Here is a 22,864-nt window from a genome sequence, read left to right as displayed (position 1 = left end):
TGCTGTATTTACCTCTTATTTTTCATTTGCAACTTCGAGCGATACATGTATTTGTTGATTTTAATAAAATCTATGGTGTTGCTTCTTTCTTACTTTAAGACTATAGTGTCGTACGTAATTCACCTAGTGGACATACAGTTGTATGTACACGGTTACACTTGCTCTCAACGTTAGACGACTTCGAAGAGAGTACCTACTTTTTCATTCAAAATCAAGCTTTTGAACTAATCTAACCCGTATGATTATTAAGAATAGATACAGACAAGGTATTGCTATCTTCTTCTCTGCATAGGTTGCCAACCTACTTCCTGTGGTTTGATAATGAATTATGCACGTGCATCTTGCGTCATTTCAGTCATATGAGGTGACGGGTGAGAGAGGCCTACATATTAATGATGCAAATCTATTATTATTCTGCAACATTTATAGAACACTTTCAGGACAGTTATTTAGTCCTTGTCGGTGACATTATAATTCTGCTAAATAAGCAAATATAAGCCTGATTTCTGACTTGTTAAGGTGTCTCGCAAACGAGTCAATTAGTGAAACTATATAACCACTCTTGAGTTATCATCTAGCTGATAATTTGACCAAAGCAAGCAAGGCCATTTCATGTTCTACGCAGCATAATTAATAAATAATAAAGACAATGTGTATGTTTGGCTCTATAGATGTACGACTAGCTGATGGTATGCATGTATGTATGTATGTATGTATGTATGTATGTATGATTTATGATTTTAAATAAACTCGCTGGCTGTGTTTGCATATCGATGATATGATCGAAGCTATCTGAAGAGGGTTGATAACAACATTTCTCTACTAAGAAAAATTTATTAGCTTTTTGTATTAAAGACAAATATGTAATCACTTACCATTGTCACTCAAGTCTGATACCGACAGTTGTACTGCTTGTATGGCGCAGGTTGTTAGATTCACTACAAAAGTAAAAAATGCAATAATAAAAATATGATATTCTTCTTAGTTTAAAGAGAAGTGAAACTTTCTTGTTTTTCTTTAAAACAAAATAAAGCCAAACAATACAATACCTACCCTACTCTATAATCTTTTTATAGCAGCAATATATCCTATATCAAATCATATACACAAAAAAAACAGTGCGAAGTGTGATATGAACTTCTGGCAAGATCAATTAAACTGGGCGGCGTGGATGGCAAAATGGTAATGTTTGGTATCTTGCTGACCTTTATCGATTAAAGGGTTAACTAGAATATCAATTGTTAAGCCAAAGGTTTTTTGACTGAAACAAACTTTCAAAACAATTTTAAAAAAACTACATCCTGAATGTAAAACTATCAATTAAAAATACAACCTTTGCCGTAAGTGCAAGTTAAATTAGAAAAATAACCATATAAACGTCAAAACGGATTTGAACAAAACTAATGAGTATATAGACTATTACAATAAATACTATATATATGAAATTAGAAACAGATTAAATGAAGTGGAAAGAAAAACAATATCTGAATGTATATTGCAATATGGCCATAACATTCTACCAGATCCGATTGGCTTCGTTTGTGTGTTTGTTTCAAAAGATTTTAGCCAATTAGCTTTCAAAAGCAAGATGAGTGTGGTATTTTGAAAGGCTTGTTGCATATTTCTTAAGGATTTATGTACACCTTCAACATCGGCTACCGTTACGGAATGAACTTTGCTCAATCACGTTTTATTCACATTCAGTATATGTCATTCTCTAATATGTCACTAGCAGTATTAGTTTTAGTAACTCTTATACAGATGGCCATTGTTTATGAACTACACATGTGAATATGTTATATATAATAAGAAATACATAAAATTAACAGAAATGAAAACGTATGTGTGCACAGAATGTATATTTAATTTATGTATGTTTCTAAGCTAAGTATTTACAAAACAAAATAGAATATTAACTATTACGATATTAGTAAAACAAAACTAGCAGACAGGGGTATATTTCGTATAACGAATAGGTTTCATTTGGACCGGATGTAATACAATCGGTGGAGTAAAGGAGGACGATACATTATATGTGGTTTGGAAAAGAAAACACAAAGCAAACAAACAATAACATTTCAGGATAAATATTATTCACCTTGAAATGTAAGCACCATAGAACCATTCTTATGAAATAATTATGATGCATATCCAATGAAAACGGAAAATATTTCAGAACTGAACTTAGACAATATTACTATAATGGTTTAAGATGACTATAACATAAAGGATTATAAACTAATGTGTGAGATACTGAACGAAATAAACGGACAAAAAAAAACTGGCTTTAGTGATATAGGTATATAAATCATGTTCTAATTGGTACAAATCAAATACAATGAAGAAAATATAAACCATCGTGAAATAAACACAACACCAGGAAGGGATGAATTTATTGGTTTCATCGATTGCACGAAAAAACAGAACATTTTCGATAATGATATAGAGGTTAAATCTAATAATTTATTGGAAGAAAATCTAATGACATGATTACATCTGTTGTTACAAACTGTTGAAAGACAAACATGTTTGGTCTAAATTTAATTGATAATAAATATTAAAACCATGTTGATTTCTTTTTATTGCCGTTATTTGTTTTGCACTCATGGTGAAAAACAGTTTATTTTCTGTAATTGCACAATGTGTCTGTCTGTCTCTCTCTCTCTCACTAAATATATATATATATATATATATATATATATATATATATATATATATATATATATATATATATATATATATATATATATATATATATATATATATATATATATGTCATTAAGATATGTCTTTTAGATTCTCGTGGTAGAAATTATACCTTAGCAGCTTGCTTAAATCAAGTATTGTAAAATCACTCTATATTAGTTTCTTTAATGTTCTTTGGTTTCGTTTTCTTCAACCTGAACAGCATCATTCCTTGCTACGATTATTCTCCTTGGAAATTAATTGTCCTTATAAAGTTTACAACACATTTTGTTCTCTTTATTAAACGTTCCACATCTGACTTGTGATGACATAATTATTTACCACTTCAAAGAAATCAACTTTAAAGTCATCGATTGATTTTATCTCAAGACTGCATTTCATTAAATACAAGTTTGTCTCCGCGAAAGCTCTTTGCATTTACGCATGCACAATAATTTAGGTACTGAATGTTTTCTGGCCTTTGTACTTCAGTCAAGGTGAAGTAATTGGCTTGTCTAGTGCTTGTCTGTTGCTAGATGATAGTCTTTAAAATTGCCTTATAAATTCCTTGGCACTTCTAATTCCAAACTTTAATTATCACTCCAGCAAAAAAAAAAAAAATAAACACAAAAGAAAAGCAAAGCAAAAATAAAACAACAGCAACTCTCCCCTTCTTCTTTGGTTGTTTTACTTGTTTTTTATTTTCCCATTTGATCGACATCGGTTATCTCATGTCCCAAATACATAAACGGATGCCATTTTAAGAATATAATCCATGCCCATGACGTTGACACATCGAACATTGAAACCTCATAAGACACAACACACTTCAAAGACACGCAATAGATTATTAAGAAAAGTTCCAAAGTTTAATAAAACTAGATAGCGTCTAATATAAACCTTTATTTAATCGAGCCTCAATAGATCAGTTTTGACGCCAGATGTAAACGACTTTGATCATAATAATTCATGTAGTAAGTGGTATAAGCTTATATTTATTGGTTTAACTGTTAATTTTCACAAATACATTTAAGGATATTTCTGACTCAGACAGAATGCACACATTCTTTAAAAGAAATATCTTGTGTATACGGTGTCGGGATTTGAAACAATAATATTGTGTTGTTGAAGTACTGTATGTTTTTTTTATTAAAAAGTTATATTTGATTCATAATACGTTCCTATTAGAAAAGTTATCTTACTTGAGTACTTTTTAAATGAAAATAGTAAATCAGATAGCTTGTGTCTGAGCTAGCCGGTATATGGTATGGTGATGGTTTAGACATGGTTGTGCTAGTGTTTCGTGTATAGCTTTTTGATTAAGCTTTTGATTGGAAATAGAGAATTGACCTAAAATTAAATTAAGTTTGTCTTTTTGTGTGTACGACATCAGCGCTAGAGAACACATGTTCAATTAGAAAAAAACAACATTTCGCGTGTGGTAGTTGTTGAGTTTCTGGGTTATAATTATTTGTTTACCTATTTTTCGTGGTGGTTGGGATAGGTGTTAGATTCTGAAAAGCAAAGGTGTTGGTCGCTATGCCATCAGAACTAGGAAATTTATATCCAATGCCACTAGTATACAATGGCGGTTGCATAGCATATATAATTCTAAATCGCAGAAGGTTAACTGCATCCCGTATTGAATTAGTATGTATTTGATATTTCCTAGAAGGAAACCATTCAGATGAAAGAGTTATACAGAGATACTGACATTAAAATAAATATTTTCATGTGAAATTTCTACACTGTATTTTGTATAACATAGCTTTATACATAGGGTAACAGATTCGCTGGTTGTACATTATGGAGAACGAATTATATATGAAAATGTGGGGAAAAGTATATACCTTTAAAACAGCACACCTAGAGATTCGCTAATCACCTGATAACGACCTGGGAAATTTTTAGAGATGAGGAAATTGTTGGTCCTTTACTGTAATCAAAGATAACCTTTCCCACCACCTAACATCTCTCTATGTACCAATTGTAAGTACGACCCTGTCAGTGTATCTTATAATTGTCCCCTAAGACAGAAACATATTAGCAAGAGTGCGCGAAGAGCATTAGTGAATATTCTAGAATGAATAAATCTTCAAACAACTTACATAAAATTTGATACATTTATGTGAAAGGAGGAGAATGTAAAGCATGATGTTATGCAATAATGATCAGATAAGTAGACTCATGTGTGCCATATATCAGAGAAACGTTTTTGTTGTCTGTTTCCTTTATGAAACTTTTGAATGCGGAAAATATGGACTTTCATGGACAGGAAAATATCACATCCAAGCAGCAAGAACCAAAAAAGGACAAAATTGAAATCACTTACTTGGGAAGCTATCAGCTTGTACATGTCCAGCTGAAATGCATGCAAGTAGATAGAAGCCAGCTAATGTGATCCTCCTTCCATATAAGTGTCGCCCCATTGTGTTGATTGACTTAGTTTGTCCTGTAAAATAATTACGCAATAATTAAGACCGGCAAACGACATTGAGCTTCTCTCACCTTCGATTTAATTTTCGTTGCAAGCGGACATGCGTGCTATTTTTCCGTTCAACACGTTGACGTCTTCAGCAAACAAACAAGCACTACTTTTGGCATAAAAATACTGTAAAATGTTATCCGTAGTATGGTATTTGTTTTCTTGGTACTTAGAAACTGAAGCGTCATTTAAACCAAATTATTTTAAGGATATTTAATGCATGCTAGAAGCATATTATAACATACGGTATTTGTTCTGAGCTTAGGCATAACAATTAGCGGAACAACGTATAAATGGCGGTGATATATTGGTCAGATATTCTGGCTATATATTTGCTTGCCATTTCAAACTCGATCTGCAACTTGTATCGGACACAACACGTATATGTGAGCTCATGCATAAATCTACTACAACATTTATCATGCCTTTGCTGCCTTATCTGAATGAAATAGATAAAATGTGCAGACAAATAATCGCAATGTACAAACATTGAATAACTGCATTTGGACACAAAGGAAATTTCTTATGTATAGAGTAAGTCCAAGACAATCGCATCGTGTTGGTGGATATATATATATATATATATATATATATATATATATATATATATATATATATATATATATATATATATATTACTAGATCCACGCAATTGCAAGCAATTCTCTATTGCTATAGCAATGTGTCACGGCTCCATTTCTATGCTGAAACCAAGAATAACTCAAATATTTTCATTATTTTTATTTTCTTACGCAACACACACACACGTAATACTAATAATAATAGTAATAATAATACACTACAACTGCTTTGAAGAATCGTACTAGAAGACTTGATATCAAACCATATAACAAATTAAACGCACCAGCAGAATACGAACCGATTCTATCTGTAAACCACTGGACATAACTAACAATGAATGGGATGTCGTTAGTAATCCTGTTCCCGGCAGAATACGCAAAAGGAGCAATAATGAATAAGAAGGGATACAGTCTGAAAAGAAAACGCTGAAGAAATGAATGGAAGAATTTAAGCATTAAGTGAGAAGTATCCTTACAAAAAACAGTTGCCGCTAATATTGTTTGTATTCAATAGAGATTTCTGACACAAGAATTGTGACACATCATTAAAGAAAACTACATCCTTGTAGTAACTTCTAGCAGTTAGATACTTATAACGTACGATTGTAAGCTCAGGAATTCAAATAAATAAGGAATATAACTAATTACCTCAAGACATTAGACATTATATACTATGAGGAGACAACACTTAAGTTTGACACCTGGCTAGATATTTTTTTCCTTTTGTAAAACATATTCCTGAGCATATTAGTTTTGATTTCATACCCCAGCTTTGAACCCCTTTGCTGAATGATCGAACTAAAGTATATATATGCTTATCTGTACTCGAGTGTTTGATAAAGTTTGAATAAGCATGTATCCAGCTGAATCAATTACTCGAGAGTGTGTCACGCTCATCACAACAATATCACGTATCTTTATTCTATCTAGTCTGATGATTATTTGGAATCAATGAGATCGCTACAGTCTCATGTTTTCAGTACATCTTCAACTCTCAAACTCGATGTATTTTAAGCGGCCCATGAACTTCAGGCCTGTTAATAATGGTTTAGTTCCTTGTTGCGCACTAATATACATATCTCATATGCCTTTTTTTCTGAGTATTGGATTGACACAGCTTCCTGTGTACCGCTAGGACTAGATTGTAATGTGAAATTTAATAAGAAACTGAGATAGCTTGCAAATTTCAATGCTCATATCCGGAATTTGAAAATTCATTGTAATACTTAAACTTAATTGAACCTCCTGGATTCTGATTGGGCGATATATCTATCTATCTATCTATCTATCTATCTATCTATATATATATATATATATATATATATATATATATATATATATATATATATATATATATATATATATATATATATATATATATATATTCGTAATCTATTAAACTATGATTTATTTTGAGTGGGATGTAGTTTTTTGTAAAACTATATGCATATATCTGATTTAATATACATTTGGTTGAAAATATCATTAATTGTATTTTATGATCCTTCGTTGAACAATATCAGTCTTTTGATACCTTAGGTGATCATGCTTTATTTGGTAATATAAGTGGCAGGCCGCATCAGGTCCCTCGTGGCTAAGCATATCGAAAAGGGTAAACGGCTATATCCGTCATAGACGTTCAACGAATAAGTGTCAAAATGGGTTTAGTGTACGATAAGTTAAATTTTCGAGTGAAATGAGTACAAGGTTTGCTAATGAAAGGTTATCAGTACATGAACATGTAAGCAATAATGTACTACTAGAATTTTGATTACAGGATTCTTTTCATTTGATAGCTGAATTTCAAGTTGGTAGCTGTAAAATTTAATTATCTTAGTCTTATTTCTGTTTAAAATGTTGCAAAAGGTGTTCAATGAATGCAAACTGTTTACAGTATAGATATAGAGTGACCTGAATACGGGGATACTGTTTTGGTTAATGATCAACTGCATGATTTCCATAGTTTAAATGCGAAACAACTTTGATAAACATCATGTAAAAATGGGTTCGGGAGTCTTCTAATAAGAGATGTGATGAAAACTTTAGAGGAAGGTCTATATTTGCTCAAGTAAAATATGAAAAATCTCTGTCGTTTGATAGCGTTTCACGAAACGAGAAGTGTTCTATTTTCTGTATTGTTAGGTCGATCTAAAATGTTGCTTGGTAACAAAATGGCAGGAAAAGTGCAACTTATGAGCAGATGGTGGTTCACCTTATTTTTCGTATATCATTTTATATGAAATATCCATGCTTCAAATTACGTTTATGCTGTAGTGATGCCAATGCCTATCCATTAATGACTTGAAAAGGTACTCAATCGTGTTTGTTAGATAAGTAAATAAAGTAAATAGGTTCGGTAAGCTAGAATACATCGTTCTCATGTCATTTTTTTATGTGGAATAGCTCTTGAATTATTTAAGTCTAAAGTTGTAACTTCCAACCGATGTAAACCGTAAAGATTTCTTGAGATAGGAGTTAATCTTTGCATTGTTATAATAAACAATACAAAGTTGCTTTATCCTATTTATTTTCCGTAACCTTAAATTCGAACATTGAGAGTGCAGATGGAAACGAAAAACATACATCTAAAGTGATTAAATCAGAAAAATGCAATTGCAACAACAATACTATGAAATACTAGATTGGTGAAAGCATTAAAATAGATTCCATTAGTAAACCGTTCAGAAAATAGAAAATGTTTGAATTGCACGAACATGTATTTGAAAAAACAACTTTTATTTCCCCCCTTAAGTAAGATTTAGAGACAAATGTACCAAATTTGTCCAGGTTCATCTGGGCTTCGTTGCTTTATATGTCTGTCATTTGTTTTGACCTTTCTGACAATTTTCTAAGCATCGTGACTTCGAAAACTGCGACAGATCGTCATCAAAAGATGGTATTGAATTTGAAAGCTAAATAGTTTGTTTCCTGATTGTTAAGAGGTTTTGTCGTGGTTGAGGCTTGCGCGAAAAAGAATTTTGATCCAAAGTGGCAATTAATTAGCTAAAGAGACAACAGTAATCACTCGGAATGTACATCGGAGGTTAGTATGTTCTCACAAGGGTTACGATGGAAACCGTTTCAAAATAGTTTATGTCGTTAGTAAGTAAACTAATAATTTCGAGATGGAGAAATGTTTGTTGCTAATAACTGTTGTGATAAAAGGGTATTGAATTATGACTACTTTGATTTGAATATTCCAGAAATGGAAACTGAAACTATTATATTAAGTCCTTTAGTATTTATATGATATCCTGTTAGATAGGCCTGCTAAACCGTTCTAAATTGTAGTTTTATCGGTAAGAGAACTGGTCATACTAAACTTATGTAAGGGAAGGTGGGAGTGATATATATATATATATATATATATATATATATATATATATATATATATATATATATATATATATATATATATATATATATATATATTATATTGCCTGGCGCAATAAGGAGACAATTGACCATTATAAATAGTGCATAAGGGGGACTGAAGGCAAAAGGCGACAAGATCGTGTCTCCCAAATATTCTTAAGTTATTTTTGTCATCCCAAAATCGGTTAGTTACCAAAATGACCACCGGATGTAAAATGTGGATTGTGAGCCAAGTTAATTATTTGAGGTAGATGCGACGTATATATACGTGTTTTGTAAATATACGACCCTAAAAATAGAAGACCATATATTAGCTGACTGTAAACGATGGCCGTTATGGAGACATTGTATAATTTAACTTATGTATTTACAAGGACGCATACACATCCATGACAGAATAATAAATTCCTTTCAAACGGCTGTGGAATGAAGTGTTATATTCAGATTAGAATTATCTTTGTGTTTAACTAGGTAACCGCCTTATATGACTTTGTGATGATGAGTCAGTTGCATTTTATAAATCGAACGAAGCAAGAACTACTATCGGTTATTTTAAGCATGCGCAGTGCACAAGTGTGAAGATGGCTGACGAGGATTCTGCGCTAAATTATAAATATTTATTTTGCTATATTTTAATAATGTTCAAGCCATTTCAGGAAATATATAAACAATGTCCTATTTAACAAATGTCCAAGTAACCTATTCTCAGCTGTCTTATGACTCACAGTGATAAAAGTTATTTTGAAGTTGACTGACTTTTACGGTAACTGTACAGTACTGTGTATTGTTAGTTTCAACTGGAGGTTCAGCGTTGTTTAGGCTAACTCATTAATTCCAAGAAACAAAATATGTTGAATATACCCGTGTTGTTATTTTAAAAGATTAATTCATTGATTATATTTATATTTCAAGCTGTTTAAATGGAAGCTAACATAACAACTGAATTCAAATTTTCCGCACAAATAAGATACACCGGACGCCATTTTATAATATTTTTTTAAAATTTCAGCTGGTGTGATTATGATTTAGTTTACGTTTTAGCATTTGTATTCATTTGCATATTTAAACAGTCAGATATTAAATATCTTCACCTTTGTTCAGAAGTATATATCTGATAGATTATCTCCAAGTAGCCGGTAAAGAGTAAAGTGTTGTACATTAGAAGTTAATGGTGTAAGGCCCATATTTTGCTAGCAAGCAATTTAGTCCGGATAGAGAATAGATGCTTTAAGAAAAAGTCATTCAGGGTAAAGTGATTGTCCCATCTAAGCTATAAAATTGTGGAATTTTATTCTGGTTGGCTTGGTTAATTAAAATAGTGACACAAGCCAATATTTTGTATTTGGGTTGGGTGGGGGTGTAAGGGCCGAAGTTTATATATTTTTTCGAAAGAAAGAGCAAGTTTATCAGTAAAAAGGATCACGCAGTCAACTATATGGCACCAGCCTGGCAAACATTATACAGTGTACTCCTTTTAACATCCATAGCAAGACTATCGACACCAAAGGACTTCAGTGTGAATTGCTACACTTTACAATTACCGGTGTCACGGGAATTCACGATAATGTACATGCGAAGAGTATCGACGATACAGAACTTCAGAGCTTTCATTAAAAACTGTTCCATTAGATAATTAATAACAATAATGGATTGTTTAAGATGAAAATTTCAGGAACACATCCTGGTTCTTTTTTGTAATAAATAAATAGAAATAATATTACACGATTTGATTCTCATGCCATAAGAATGTTATTCCTCGTCTGTCTGTCTGTCTGTCTCTGTCTCTTTACATATATATATATATATATATATATATATATATATATATATATATACACTATATACATTAAAAATAACATGGCTTTTAAAGTGTTACTCTAAAGAAATTTGACATACCAATACTATTGTTATATCAATTTGCGATCTGCCTAAGTGGCAATACATATATATAAATATGGGAATATTTGTATTTGTAAATGCATGTATTTTATATACATGTGAAATGGGAATATTCAACTTCAGTGAAAGAGCTGGTACTCATTAATTCGTACTCGATTGATCCATTCACGTTTCTTTATCTTGATTCATATGGACTGACACCACCGCGAAAATGTATCGAGTATGCAGCACCTCCATCCAAAAACACGTGGATGTCAACGGTTGTCAGACAAACCGCGACAGATACACGTATATTTGGACTACAAACTAATGTGGCGCTAGGTGCGATTAGAAGCTCGTCTAATCCTGTGGCTGCATGACATACATTTACAACGGGACGTCAGTTAGTCGCTGCCAATTGATTGTTCACTTTAAATTGTTGTAATTGATAAATATGACCGTCAACATCTATGAACGATCAGGACACCAGCGGCAGGGTAAGTCCATTGACATAGGTTGAAATTTGTCACCAAGAAGGTTAATGAAACTGGAAATTACCCCTGGATACTTTAGGGGGGATTTAGCTTGGTTAGATACTGTTTTCAGATTATTCAGGGAAGTACAAATATCTAACACAAGCAGAATATGTTTGTTGTATTGTACTTTTATATATAATCACGTGAGTAAGTATTTGGAGTCCTTGGACTATGATGCTAGCATTTTCGAATGCAAGCAGTCTGATAATAATAGACCTTCAGCGTAGCCTTCATCGCTATATATATATATATATATGGGGCTCGATCACCAACAATGGGCCTCACAAGCTGCTGACCGTGAAAGCTGATGGCGTACAGTTCACCCGGCCACTGCCACTTTTGAACAAAATGATGGACCATCTTGTATGAAAGACGATGGCGAAATAAAAACCGGGACATTTCCTTGAAGCCTCTCTGGACGGGCGTACCTGTCACGTTTTGGCCTGGCCAGCCACCAGCGCGTGTGTAATACACGTGGACATCCCCTTTCCTAAATCTTCGCAAGCGAAGTGAAGTCAACGATATATATACATATCAAAATCAAGACAGCCGTGCAAAGCAGTTTGTGCAGGTATAATACATTGTATTCGGAAGCCATCGATGATGATGATGTTATTACAGCACTGTGAAGGCGGAGTTGCTCAGCTCCAACGTAATTATAGCGACTAAAGTCTCTTATGCACCCGTGCAGCAATTTAAAGTCGCGGACTACGTCAATAGTAAAAGTAATTGATAGCTAGCACTGCCGTTAATTAAGTAATTAATTAAAATGTGTGCTCATAAGGTCTTTATTTTCTTTAACCCTTCACCAATTCCTCAACTTACATAGTGGATCTTTCATGGTCTGACGCCTTTTACACATATACTAAAATGTTATAACATTAATATTTTACTATAAGTCACAGCTCCCTAGCCGTTCGTTTGGCGATATGTCGTTGCTTGTATTGCTCTTCCAGTTCCAGCTAGACCTATTCAACAAGCCATACAAGTGGTCCTATTTCTTCCATGTTTTTTTTTGCATCTCTTTGATAAATTTATATTCGGGTGTTAATGTATAACGTCTACGTTCCCAAAGTTCTTTTATTTGTTCAGGTTTATCCCTCTTATAATTATGTTTCAACCTCGAGGTGAGGAGGCAAAATATTTACTCTTTATCTTTAATCTCATCAAGAATCAAATGTGTTCTTTCAGCGTTCATGTCTATTTTGTATTAATATTTTCTCAATAATTCTACAAAACAAAACAAAATATAATTTTTCCACCACAAAGACTCCAACTTGAATCGCTCGCTCGGCATAACTGCCTGCTAACTGTCCTACTTTATCTAAAGATATATTAAAACTAATATCTAACGTTATCTGCGCATTAGAAAATTGCGTTATATCCTTCCTTCCTACAATTTAATATAACAATATTACCCAGTTTATTGTGGGCGTGATCCTCTTTTTTAAAATGGATACACTGTTAATTTGACGATGTGCTAGCGCACCAAAGAATACGTACAGTCGATAAAAGTCGGTCCAGTATGTAAATACTCTTTCAAATAATGAGTTAAGTATGGGCCAGAGCACTAGGCAAATTAATGCATTGTGGTTGTGAAATCGGGATAGTTAAGGATTGAGTCTATAAATGCATCACGGATGGTACTCCACGATGTATCTTTACATACAGCGCAGTCGTTGGTCTTGATATACATACATACATACATGCATACATACATACATACATACATACATACATACATACATACATACATACATACATACATATGAGTTGATATCGCTTCTCATCCGGACAGTAGGATCATTCATCTGAACTCATTTTTTCCTAAATTATTTCTCATATTTTCATCACTGAGTCGACCAAATAATTTCTGAATTGTTTCCAAGTGATATATTCATGTACCGTTGTAGATCATGACGTAATCGATCGATGTACGTGTCACAATTGTTTAGGCCAGATGTTAGCATGCTATTAAACGCTGGAATATTGACGTGGACGTTTTCATACTAAACAAGATGACTTTATATCGATAAAGTACAGGGAAAATGACGAAATCCTTTTGAAAGTTCAAACTTGCTGACATTTCAATATAGTGCTATCGTCGATTCCTGGCAGTGGAAATGAATATGTTTGGGTCACACTGTTGCCTGTCCAATAGCAAGCACACATAAGTAATGTACAAATGGTTTGGACACACAAATATTTGGTGAACTCCAGCGACATTTACTTGGATGTGTGAAATATTTCTCTAGTAAATTTTGAAATTTTTAAAGTATTTTTCCTTGAGAAGATCATGCCTGTAAGTATGTTCCTTAGCAGATGTAAAATCAAAAACTTCAAGGTCGTGATCAGTTGTATCTGCTACTGCTAAGACATGGGGAAACAGGTGCTCATATTAACATAATAGTTGTTCTTGTTACTCCTTGTTGAGGTTTTAGATGTAAATTTCAAACATTGGTTAAACCAAAGTCAATGCAGTCAGATCGCATTCCATCGTTTATATCATGACTGTATGGGACAGGTACAACTATATTGATTTAATAAACAAGTTTCTTGCAAATAGGTGATCACGTTTTTAATCCAAATGCATTTGTCATACAGTTTCATTTGATTTTAATCATCACATAATGTCATAATGTGTGTACATTTGTTTCTTGGTAATGTTGCTTAAGGATAAATAAATAAAATCTTATATAACTTCTTTTCCTTTTTGCCTTTGTGCACGCATTCATTTAAAATCATCAAATTCCCCTTTGTACGCATCTTGATTATATATATATATATATATATATATATATATATATATATATATATATATATATATATATATATATATATATATATATATATATATACGATTTATTGATTCTGTCACCGATTGGTTTTACACCTTTTTTGCCGTATTTCTTCCTGCACCAGTTTTGGGATTTTACAAACAGCCTTGCAACGTGCTTTACAATCTGTTCATCTGCAAACTTAATATCTATTGTGAGTTAAGATACTGACATAGTCCTGATGTACCACATGGCTTTTAAAATTGCTGTAATGTATGTGCAACATATTTTAACTAGTAAGGTGAAACAAGAGATGCAATTAATTGTTTGTATCAGTACCTACACAAAAATACTGCATATAATCGAGAACTAAAATAATCGTGCGGTAGCAGGTTCTGTTTGGCTTCTGGTACATAAACTAGATTAAATGAATATTTGTGATATTGTGATATAATACCTGGCTCGAGAATATTTGTCTCATAAATCACTTGATCCATATAAATCGAACTTTCCCTTCTCGGTATGTACGAGGTGTATTAAAATGTATATTATGCAACAAACGTTCACTATCCAACAAAGTTTCTTATTAGTGGACATCACGTGAGTACATCCTCCTCGAAGGACTTTACATGCACCGCTACACGAAATCTGACCATCCAATTACAGAATGCCATTTTGTACTTACGTTTTGGTACGTTGGTGACATCTGGAAATCGGAAATTCCAACTGAATGAAATGTAGTAGATGGATACCTACGGTACAAGAGCCCTTACGGGTGGTTCACTAGCATTCATCGATTTTTGGCAAAAGTTTGGATCAATACAAATGTCTGGCGACACTAGCAGCTTCATGCATAGACACATGGACGATGTTGCGTTTTGCTTTGGAAATGTAATGCACATAAAGCATCGTCCTCGACAGATGGATTACGTCGAGATTTGTGACCTTATAACAGTCTCATGGAAATGTCTCTGTAGCATGGTTTCATTTTTGGCCAGTAGCTATTTTGGAGACTTTAGCCAGCGTGGCTTTTCGACAGGCCATCCAAAAATGCAGGAACCATCTTTCTCAAGCCTTTATGGTCTTCAAATGATTGAATTAACGCATCGCGATAATACAAATATGTTTCATTTTGTAAGTATCATCATCAATTGCTCCCTTCTCCAGAACGTCACCCCTCTTCCACGGTTTTTCAGCAGCAGCAGAGAGGCTAGCCAGTCTCTAATTGATTTTCTCTAATTGATTTTGCTTGAATTACTTCTTTTGGCTTTTGATGGCAATTTACTCAAGTATATGATTACAGGCTAGATCTTAGTTTTCTACGAGATAAACTATTGTAGAACAGATTTGGAGTCTGACCCTCTGCTGCTCCTAGATTTTTATCGGATTTATTTATCGAGGTCATCCAAATATCTTGTCAAGGCCAATTCTATATTTTGTTTTATTATAAATTAAAATCATTGATATTTTAATATTTTATGGATATTGGAGATGCTCTTACTACTCGATTAGCTCGAGAGAGATTAGAAGCAATTAAAAAATATCTTCCTGTGAGAGAATCAGTTAAACAAAAGATTAAAGATGTTGAAGATGCAAGGCAAGGTTTTGAAGAATCAACCGAGCAGTTATTTAAACCAATATCTAAAGCTACTGAAAAATTTGCTGAATCTACCGAGAAAATTTTATTAGGTGATATTGTGGATCCTGAAGATCGGCGTCGAGGTATTCTTCCTGTATTAAAACAAACTGCGTTGCAGACTGAGAAAATAGCATGAAGGGCGAAACAAACAAAAAAGATGTTGCGAGATCTTCCAGCTGGAATAGCTGCTGCTGAACATGTACCTCAACCTCAACCTGTTGCTGAGGAAATTCCTGTAGAAACAGCCAAGGAAGAAGATCTCGACATAGAACGTGGAACTAGAGTTGATGCAATTGATAAATTTACCAGGAGCAGTATTATAGATATAAAAGGATTAAGAGATACAATTGAGATGGCTGATTTTGCTGTAAAAAGTTACGATCAGCGAGAGTATTAAAACGTGAATACGCAAAAAGTTATGTTAGCCGAGATAATTGGTATAAATGGATATTTCACGCGCATCATGGAATTAATCAGGCTAGAGCGGATGATCCAAAATTTATAGAATATATTAGCGCAGTAGAAGATAAATATCTCGAAAAGATAAAATCCTTTTCACCTAGAAAAAATAAGACCTGTACTTGTAGCTGAAGAAGAGGGTGAGGATTTAGAAGAACCTGAAGATGAACCTGGCGCTACCGGTAGCGGTTTTGGGAATAATTATGTACTGATAGCATTATCAATGACGTATCACAACTATAAGTTCCTATTGGAGGAAAACGAGCTAGAAATAATTCATCAGAAATTATTAATGAAGCATCTAATATTTGACGAAGATTATTTCAAGGAGGAATAATGGATATCAGTATTTATCGAAATATCATTGATGAACTTGTTGATCATTACAGTGATTAGTTGTTAGATAAATAAATAATTAAATAAGATGATTATACACGAACATCATCGCGCATATATGCCTGTTAGAGTGGTAAACTCAAGGTTACCGATGTATCAAGTCACTTAGGGAGATGGATTAGGTGATACCATCACCGGTCTAATTACTAGAATAGCTCCAAAAGCGGCACCTATTGCTAAGCAGCTATCGATGAAAACTATGGATTTCATTCGCGATAAAGCGCCAGGCGCTATTGCCAGCGTTGCAAGTAAAGCATTTAGCTCCATCAAAGATAGAATATTAAATTTAATACGTAAGAGAAAACCCGCTGCGGTAAAATTACCTAGCACAGATGTAATGCCTAGTAATATTAGCTTGGTGAAAAACGACGCGGCGAATAAAAAACTAGCACCGTTAATAAATCAGCAGGATGAACCAATAAATACTAGCATGATATTAGGAAGTGGTCTTCGTTTTAGAAGATAACAATTTATAATAAAATGTTTATGCGAGTATCTAATGCCGCTTATGATATGGATGAGCAAGTGCGTAAGAATGAATCCGTACGCGATTATCAATATTATTCGTATGACGCTATATCACCAAACCAAACTGGACGAATTGAACTGCGAGTTCATGACACAAGCAGATATTTTTTACCTTCTGAGGCATTTATCGAGGTTACCGGTGAACTTGTTACTACTGTTGTTGCTAATACACCATATGGCGCAGAAGCTATGATCGGATTTGTTAATAATGGTATTATGGCGTTATTTGATAAAGCTGTATACATAATAGATTGGAAATAAACTGAAGCCATCAATAATGACGTTGATGTTGCTATAACAATTATATGTTTAGCAAGATATTCTGATGATTATACCAGATCAGCTGGTCCAACATTAATGTTTGACAAGGATAATTCCGATAACGCCAATAGTGAACAGTTTCTTCGTGTGCAAGTACCACTTGATACTGCAGCTGATCCACAACCAGCTGGAGCAATTCCCAGACCAGCTGCTGAATTTTTAATATTACAAAGTTCTAACCCTAATTGGAATCTTGGATTTAGTACACGTAAAAACATGTTGAAAGGTGATCGTAGAAGATTTTCATGTGTGATTCCGCTATCACACATATTTGGATTTTGCAGATGGTTCAAAAAAGTAATTTTTGGAGCTAAACACACAATTGTTCTTCATCGAAAGAATAATAGTAATGATGCAATCTGGAGAACAGATGCTGCTCCTGATGGCAATGTAATTTTATTTAAACTATATTTGTGGATGCCAGTAATGATTCCATCTATCGCTGAAGAACAGCGGTTATTTTCCTTTATGGATCAAGGTGGAAAATTTTTGATATCTTGGTCATCAACAAATACAGATAGCGTCACAAGCACGGTTAATGGTAATTTTACTTGGCATATATCATCACAACAAGGTGTTTCCGTACCTAGACACGTTTTTGTTGCTTTTCAAGATACTAGAAGATTAGGTCATCAAGAAAGAAATTCGATGACATTTGATAAACTAGGCGTTTCCGGAGTATCTTTAAAAGATAAACGGTCATCAAGAACCATCTGAGGATATTTTAGTAAATTTTGAAGATAATCAGGTAGCACGTGTGTATCATCGTTTAATGTCATAGATGGGAAGAGATTTAAATGTTGATACCGGATTACAAATATCTCAGTTAGATTTTATAACGTCATATCCGATATATTATTTTTCGTTGGAACATCTTGATTTAGTAAAACAATCTGTAGTTGATTTATATTTTAGAGCCATAGTAAATAGAAACGTCGTTGACATTCCTGATTATAGAGCAATCGCGGATATACTTAGCTATAAAGCAATGTTATTTGAGGGTATTGGTGGCCATATTACAATCATCGATGCACCAGTAGAAAATATGTAGACAATTAGATCAAAACGCATTTAATTATAAATGCCATACGATAACGTTAATGTAACTCTGACCCAAGGTCAGATAAAAAACTTCAATCGAGTTTAACAAAAAAATGCGGAGTAAAATTAACCCTGAAATACGATGAAATTTCTCAGGGTGGTCCAAATAAATTATCGCTAACTAAAACGCAACAAAATAATCTTAATAAAGCCAAATCAGCAAATACAGGATTACAAATAAGTCTTTCCCCTGACGCCATCAGCGACACGAGAAAAACAGGTGGATTTTTCCCGCTGCTAGGTTTATTAGCTCCATTGATCGCTAAGATAGCAACAGTTGCTCCGCTAATAGGAAAAGCTGCCGCGTTAGGTGCTGCTGGATACGCCGGTAGTAAAATAGCACAAAAAGCAACTGGAGGAAAATACGGTAAAAAAAAGGATTCGGCCTGCGATTACCAGAAACTCCACCAAGTTGGTACGGGAAAGGCCTGTGATTACCAGGAACCCTGCCAAGTTGGTACAGAAAATAACTCCGATGTCAAATTTTGATTTATTTAACGCGCCAACGAAACTAAAAATAAAATACTTTAGAGGTGTATTTATGCGAGATCAACTACCAAATCACCAAAATCATAACGAAACGGGAATAATTAATTTAGACTCAATCGATGGTCCAGGAACTCACTGGGTATCGTACGCGATTAATCCACGTGAAATTATTTATTTTGACTCATATGGATTGGCTCCACCGAGAGAATTTCTTGATTACGCGAAACAATTAAATACTCCAATTTGGTATTCAACGCTACCAACACGAACATTAACTGATCCTCAGATATGCGGTAGCGAAGCAATTAATGCGATATCAACATCAACTAAACCGTATCACAAGGTCGTCCACGAGTATACTTCTGATAAATTAAATAAATCATTAATAAATAATGGTTGACATTTATGGAAGATCTCTTGAATCGCGATTGTTAAAAAAATCAGAAGATACTGATTTATCAAAATACGCTACTCGAGACGAGTTATATAATATTATTAGTCTAGCTGGCGTTGATCGTGCCGAAGTTGTTATATTTCAGGACAAACAAGAAAAACTAGTTACCAGCGATATCTCATGAAACGATATCATTAGACGTGTTCCAGATCCCGTCGAAGATAATATTCCGGTCCTTACCAGTGATGGTAAAATAAAAGATTCAAAAAAGTCATTTACAACCATCAACGAAGAAATTAACAGATTAACATCTAATTGTGTAAATATCACCTGTGATACAATGTCGGGAGAACTTAATATGGGAAAAAATAAAATATCTTCTCTTGGACATCCAACAACCGAAGAAGACGCCGTAACAGAAAGGTACGTCGACGATGTAAAATTAGAATTAACTACGTTACATGATAAGTATGAATGTCACGTAAACGCGTTTTCAACTATCTTAAGAAATTTCACAAGATTAAACAGACTTGATAGAGAATTTTTTTGGAGATCCTTTTATAGCTGATATAAAACTTACAGAAATTAAAAGAAATATTGCTGTGATTAAAAAAAGCCTCTGAAAATGTTGAACTTTTTAGATCCTACGTAGCGGAGTTACTTATACTAACTGCGGGTGTCACCGGCAGCGTTCACACGGTAACATCTTCATCCGTAACGTGGACGGTAACAGATAATACAATAAAATATACTCCATCGGTTACAGCCATATATAGATTATCTGTAATTAGCCCAGCAGAATTTAGAATAACTCACGCTGACACAACCAGTGAATCTTTTTATCCGGTGACTGTTGCATTACCTAAAGATATTGAAAAAGTATTCACGTTACAACCAGCAGATAATACTTTATCTAGAGCATTTTATTTATATACGATAGAATGTGTTGTTAAAATTTAATACAAATCACGAATCATTTGAATCATGATAAAAATTATAATGAATTGCGACGTCGCCGCATACAGAAATAATCAGGCCCGCGAGGGGCAAATTAAATTAAAGGATATCATCGACGTGTACACGTCAAAGATAAAAATGTATCAACGGCGACTAGTTATCGCTGACGTATTAGTTTACTCAGTATTAGCAGTTGTTGTTGCTGCTGCGTTGTGTTATCCGCGGTAACGCTGATGGCTCCAGTTGCCATCACAATTTGCATCTCAGCAACAACAACAATTGCTGGTGTTTTTAATATAATCACCAAAAAATATGCAGTTGCACCATAGAAAAACTATCAGATTATTCGATAAAAATGCACATGGCAAAAGCTGCCTACGTAAAATTATCGTTGTTGTTATCTAGAAGCCTCAATGACGCTATTATTTCTGATATAGAATTTCTAGATATGATCACCGCGTATGATTCCGTCGGTATTAAAGATATAAATAATAATAATGACCGAACTTCTCTCGCAGATAGTCACAAACACAACCCAATACAAAACAACAATGATATCTGCAAGTTCAACTAAGCTAGAATTTAGTATTAATTTTCCAACTGCGATTCCCATAAATGAAATTGCTTTATCACAGTTACGTGTCTATAATAGCTGGCCAAATATTAGATAAATGTTTTTTGGATTATTAATGTCAAATAATTCAATTGTATTTGCGAATAAAAACAAACCAGATGGAACACCTGATTGGAACGTTGTTGGATTGCCAACTGGCAGTTATCAGGTTGAGCATATTAATAATGAGTTACTACTTAGAATAAAAATATTCCCGGCGATAAAGACCCAGGAATAAAGATATCTGCACACGAACCAGCATTATCTTCAATCATAGAAATAACCTCGCCTAATTACGCCGTAGATATTTATGCAAGTTCAATTAGAACCGTTCTAGGATGACTATTAATTCAACCACCAACACCACCAGCGTTACCAAAACCTATTAAAAGGGATTATACGACAGATAGTCGATCTTATCACGATATTGATCCGGAATATAAACAAAGATTACTTTAGTAAAAGATGCATATTTAAGGGATCTTTTTGAATATATAAAACCCAGAATATATTGATCTTTTCGTAGGAATGATTCAATGCATGAAACATCACGATATACACTAGATGAAATTACCGGATATTTTAGAGAAATTAATCAAAAACATAGAGAACAACTGCAATTGCTACGGCAGTATTTTCAAGATTGTGTATTTAATGTATCAGGTTCATTTGACGCAGTCATCAAGCGCGTAGAAATACTAAATCAACTTGCGGCTGATATGGAATATTTTAATCGGCGAATGATTTGGGTAATAGCTGATATTTTACCAATAAATATCAGATGTAAAGAAGAATTTTTAACTGATTATTCGCTGACCGATGCGACGTTGCCAAATTATAAATTTCCAGGTTATACTGTACCTGAATTAAGAAAATCGGTCAGTGCCGTCATTGATGAGTATTTCTTTAAAATACATACTGCGAGTATTCTCAGTCACAATAATGACCAAGATGGAGCCGGTAGACATATTTCACCAGAGCCAGTGAATATTACAACAGTTGTGGCGGTTCATCTTGGTTGTGATATTGTCGAAAAGAGCTATAGCGCAGATGCTTCAATATCAAATCAGGCTCAGCAAGGATTTATTCTTTACTCGTTTTCGCCAAATTTACCTCCCGGGTTTTTAATCGTGCAGGAACATATTAATCCAGTCTATTTGCGATGTTATAATCAGTTATTATCATGAGTAAATTTTAGATTAACAGATCAAAACGGTAATTTACTTGATATTCGTGGAAAAAAAAATATTAATATTAATTTGCTGATAACATCTTGAATCTTGCCCCGTAAAAAAAAATCATCAAAAAAATAGATAAAATACTGGAAAATTAACAAAAAAATAATAAATTAATTTTTTTGCTGAAAAATATTCGATTCTTATACTTAAAATCAACAAAAATGTTTAATTTTTGATAATTTAGATACTTATCGGTCAAAATTATACAATTTCGCAGAATATTTATTGAAACTGTTTTTTGCTAATTCAGATAGGATAATTGGTGGTCAAAATCAACAAAAATGTTTGATTTGTTATTTAGATAGGATAATTGGTGGTCAAAAGCAACCAAGATGTTTAATTTGCTAATTTAGATAGGATAATTGGTGGTTAAAGTCTGTAAATTACCTAAAATTTCAATAAAATAATAATT

General features: G+C 33.5%; 1 protein-coding gene across 1 annotated transcript in view; it reads right to left on the bottom strand.

Annotated features, from left to right (window-relative positions):
• The window catches only part of LOC149786605 (cadherin-related family member 2-like), a 143,199-nt gene that overhangs the window by 101,431 nt on the left and 18,904 nt on the right, over nucleotides 1-22,864 (bottom strand). Inside the window, exons 2-3 of the mRNA XM_089977105.1 lie at nucleotides 5,018-5,137; nucleotides 876-938 (exon numbers count right to left, since the gene is read on the bottom strand). Of these exons, the coding sequence (XP_089833231.1) occupies nucleotides 876-938; nucleotides 5,018-5,114 (160 nt within the window). The 5' untranslated portion in view covers nucleotides 5,115-5,137. The remainder of the gene's footprint in view (nucleotides 1-875; nucleotides 939-5,017; nucleotides 5,138-22,864) is intronic.

This window comes from Sinohyriopsis cumingii, chromosome 12 (genome assembly GCF_028554795.1).
Source record: "Sinohyriopsis cumingii isolate HCF-2022 chromosome 12, ASM2855479v2, whole genome shotgun sequence".
Classification (NCBI taxonomy): Eukaryota; Metazoa; Mollusca; class Bivalvia; order Unionida; family Unionidae; genus Sinohyriopsis; species Sinohyriopsis cumingii.
The sequence above is the reverse complement of the archived record's forward strand: the minus strand, read 5'-3'. Positions and strand labels throughout refer to the sequence as shown.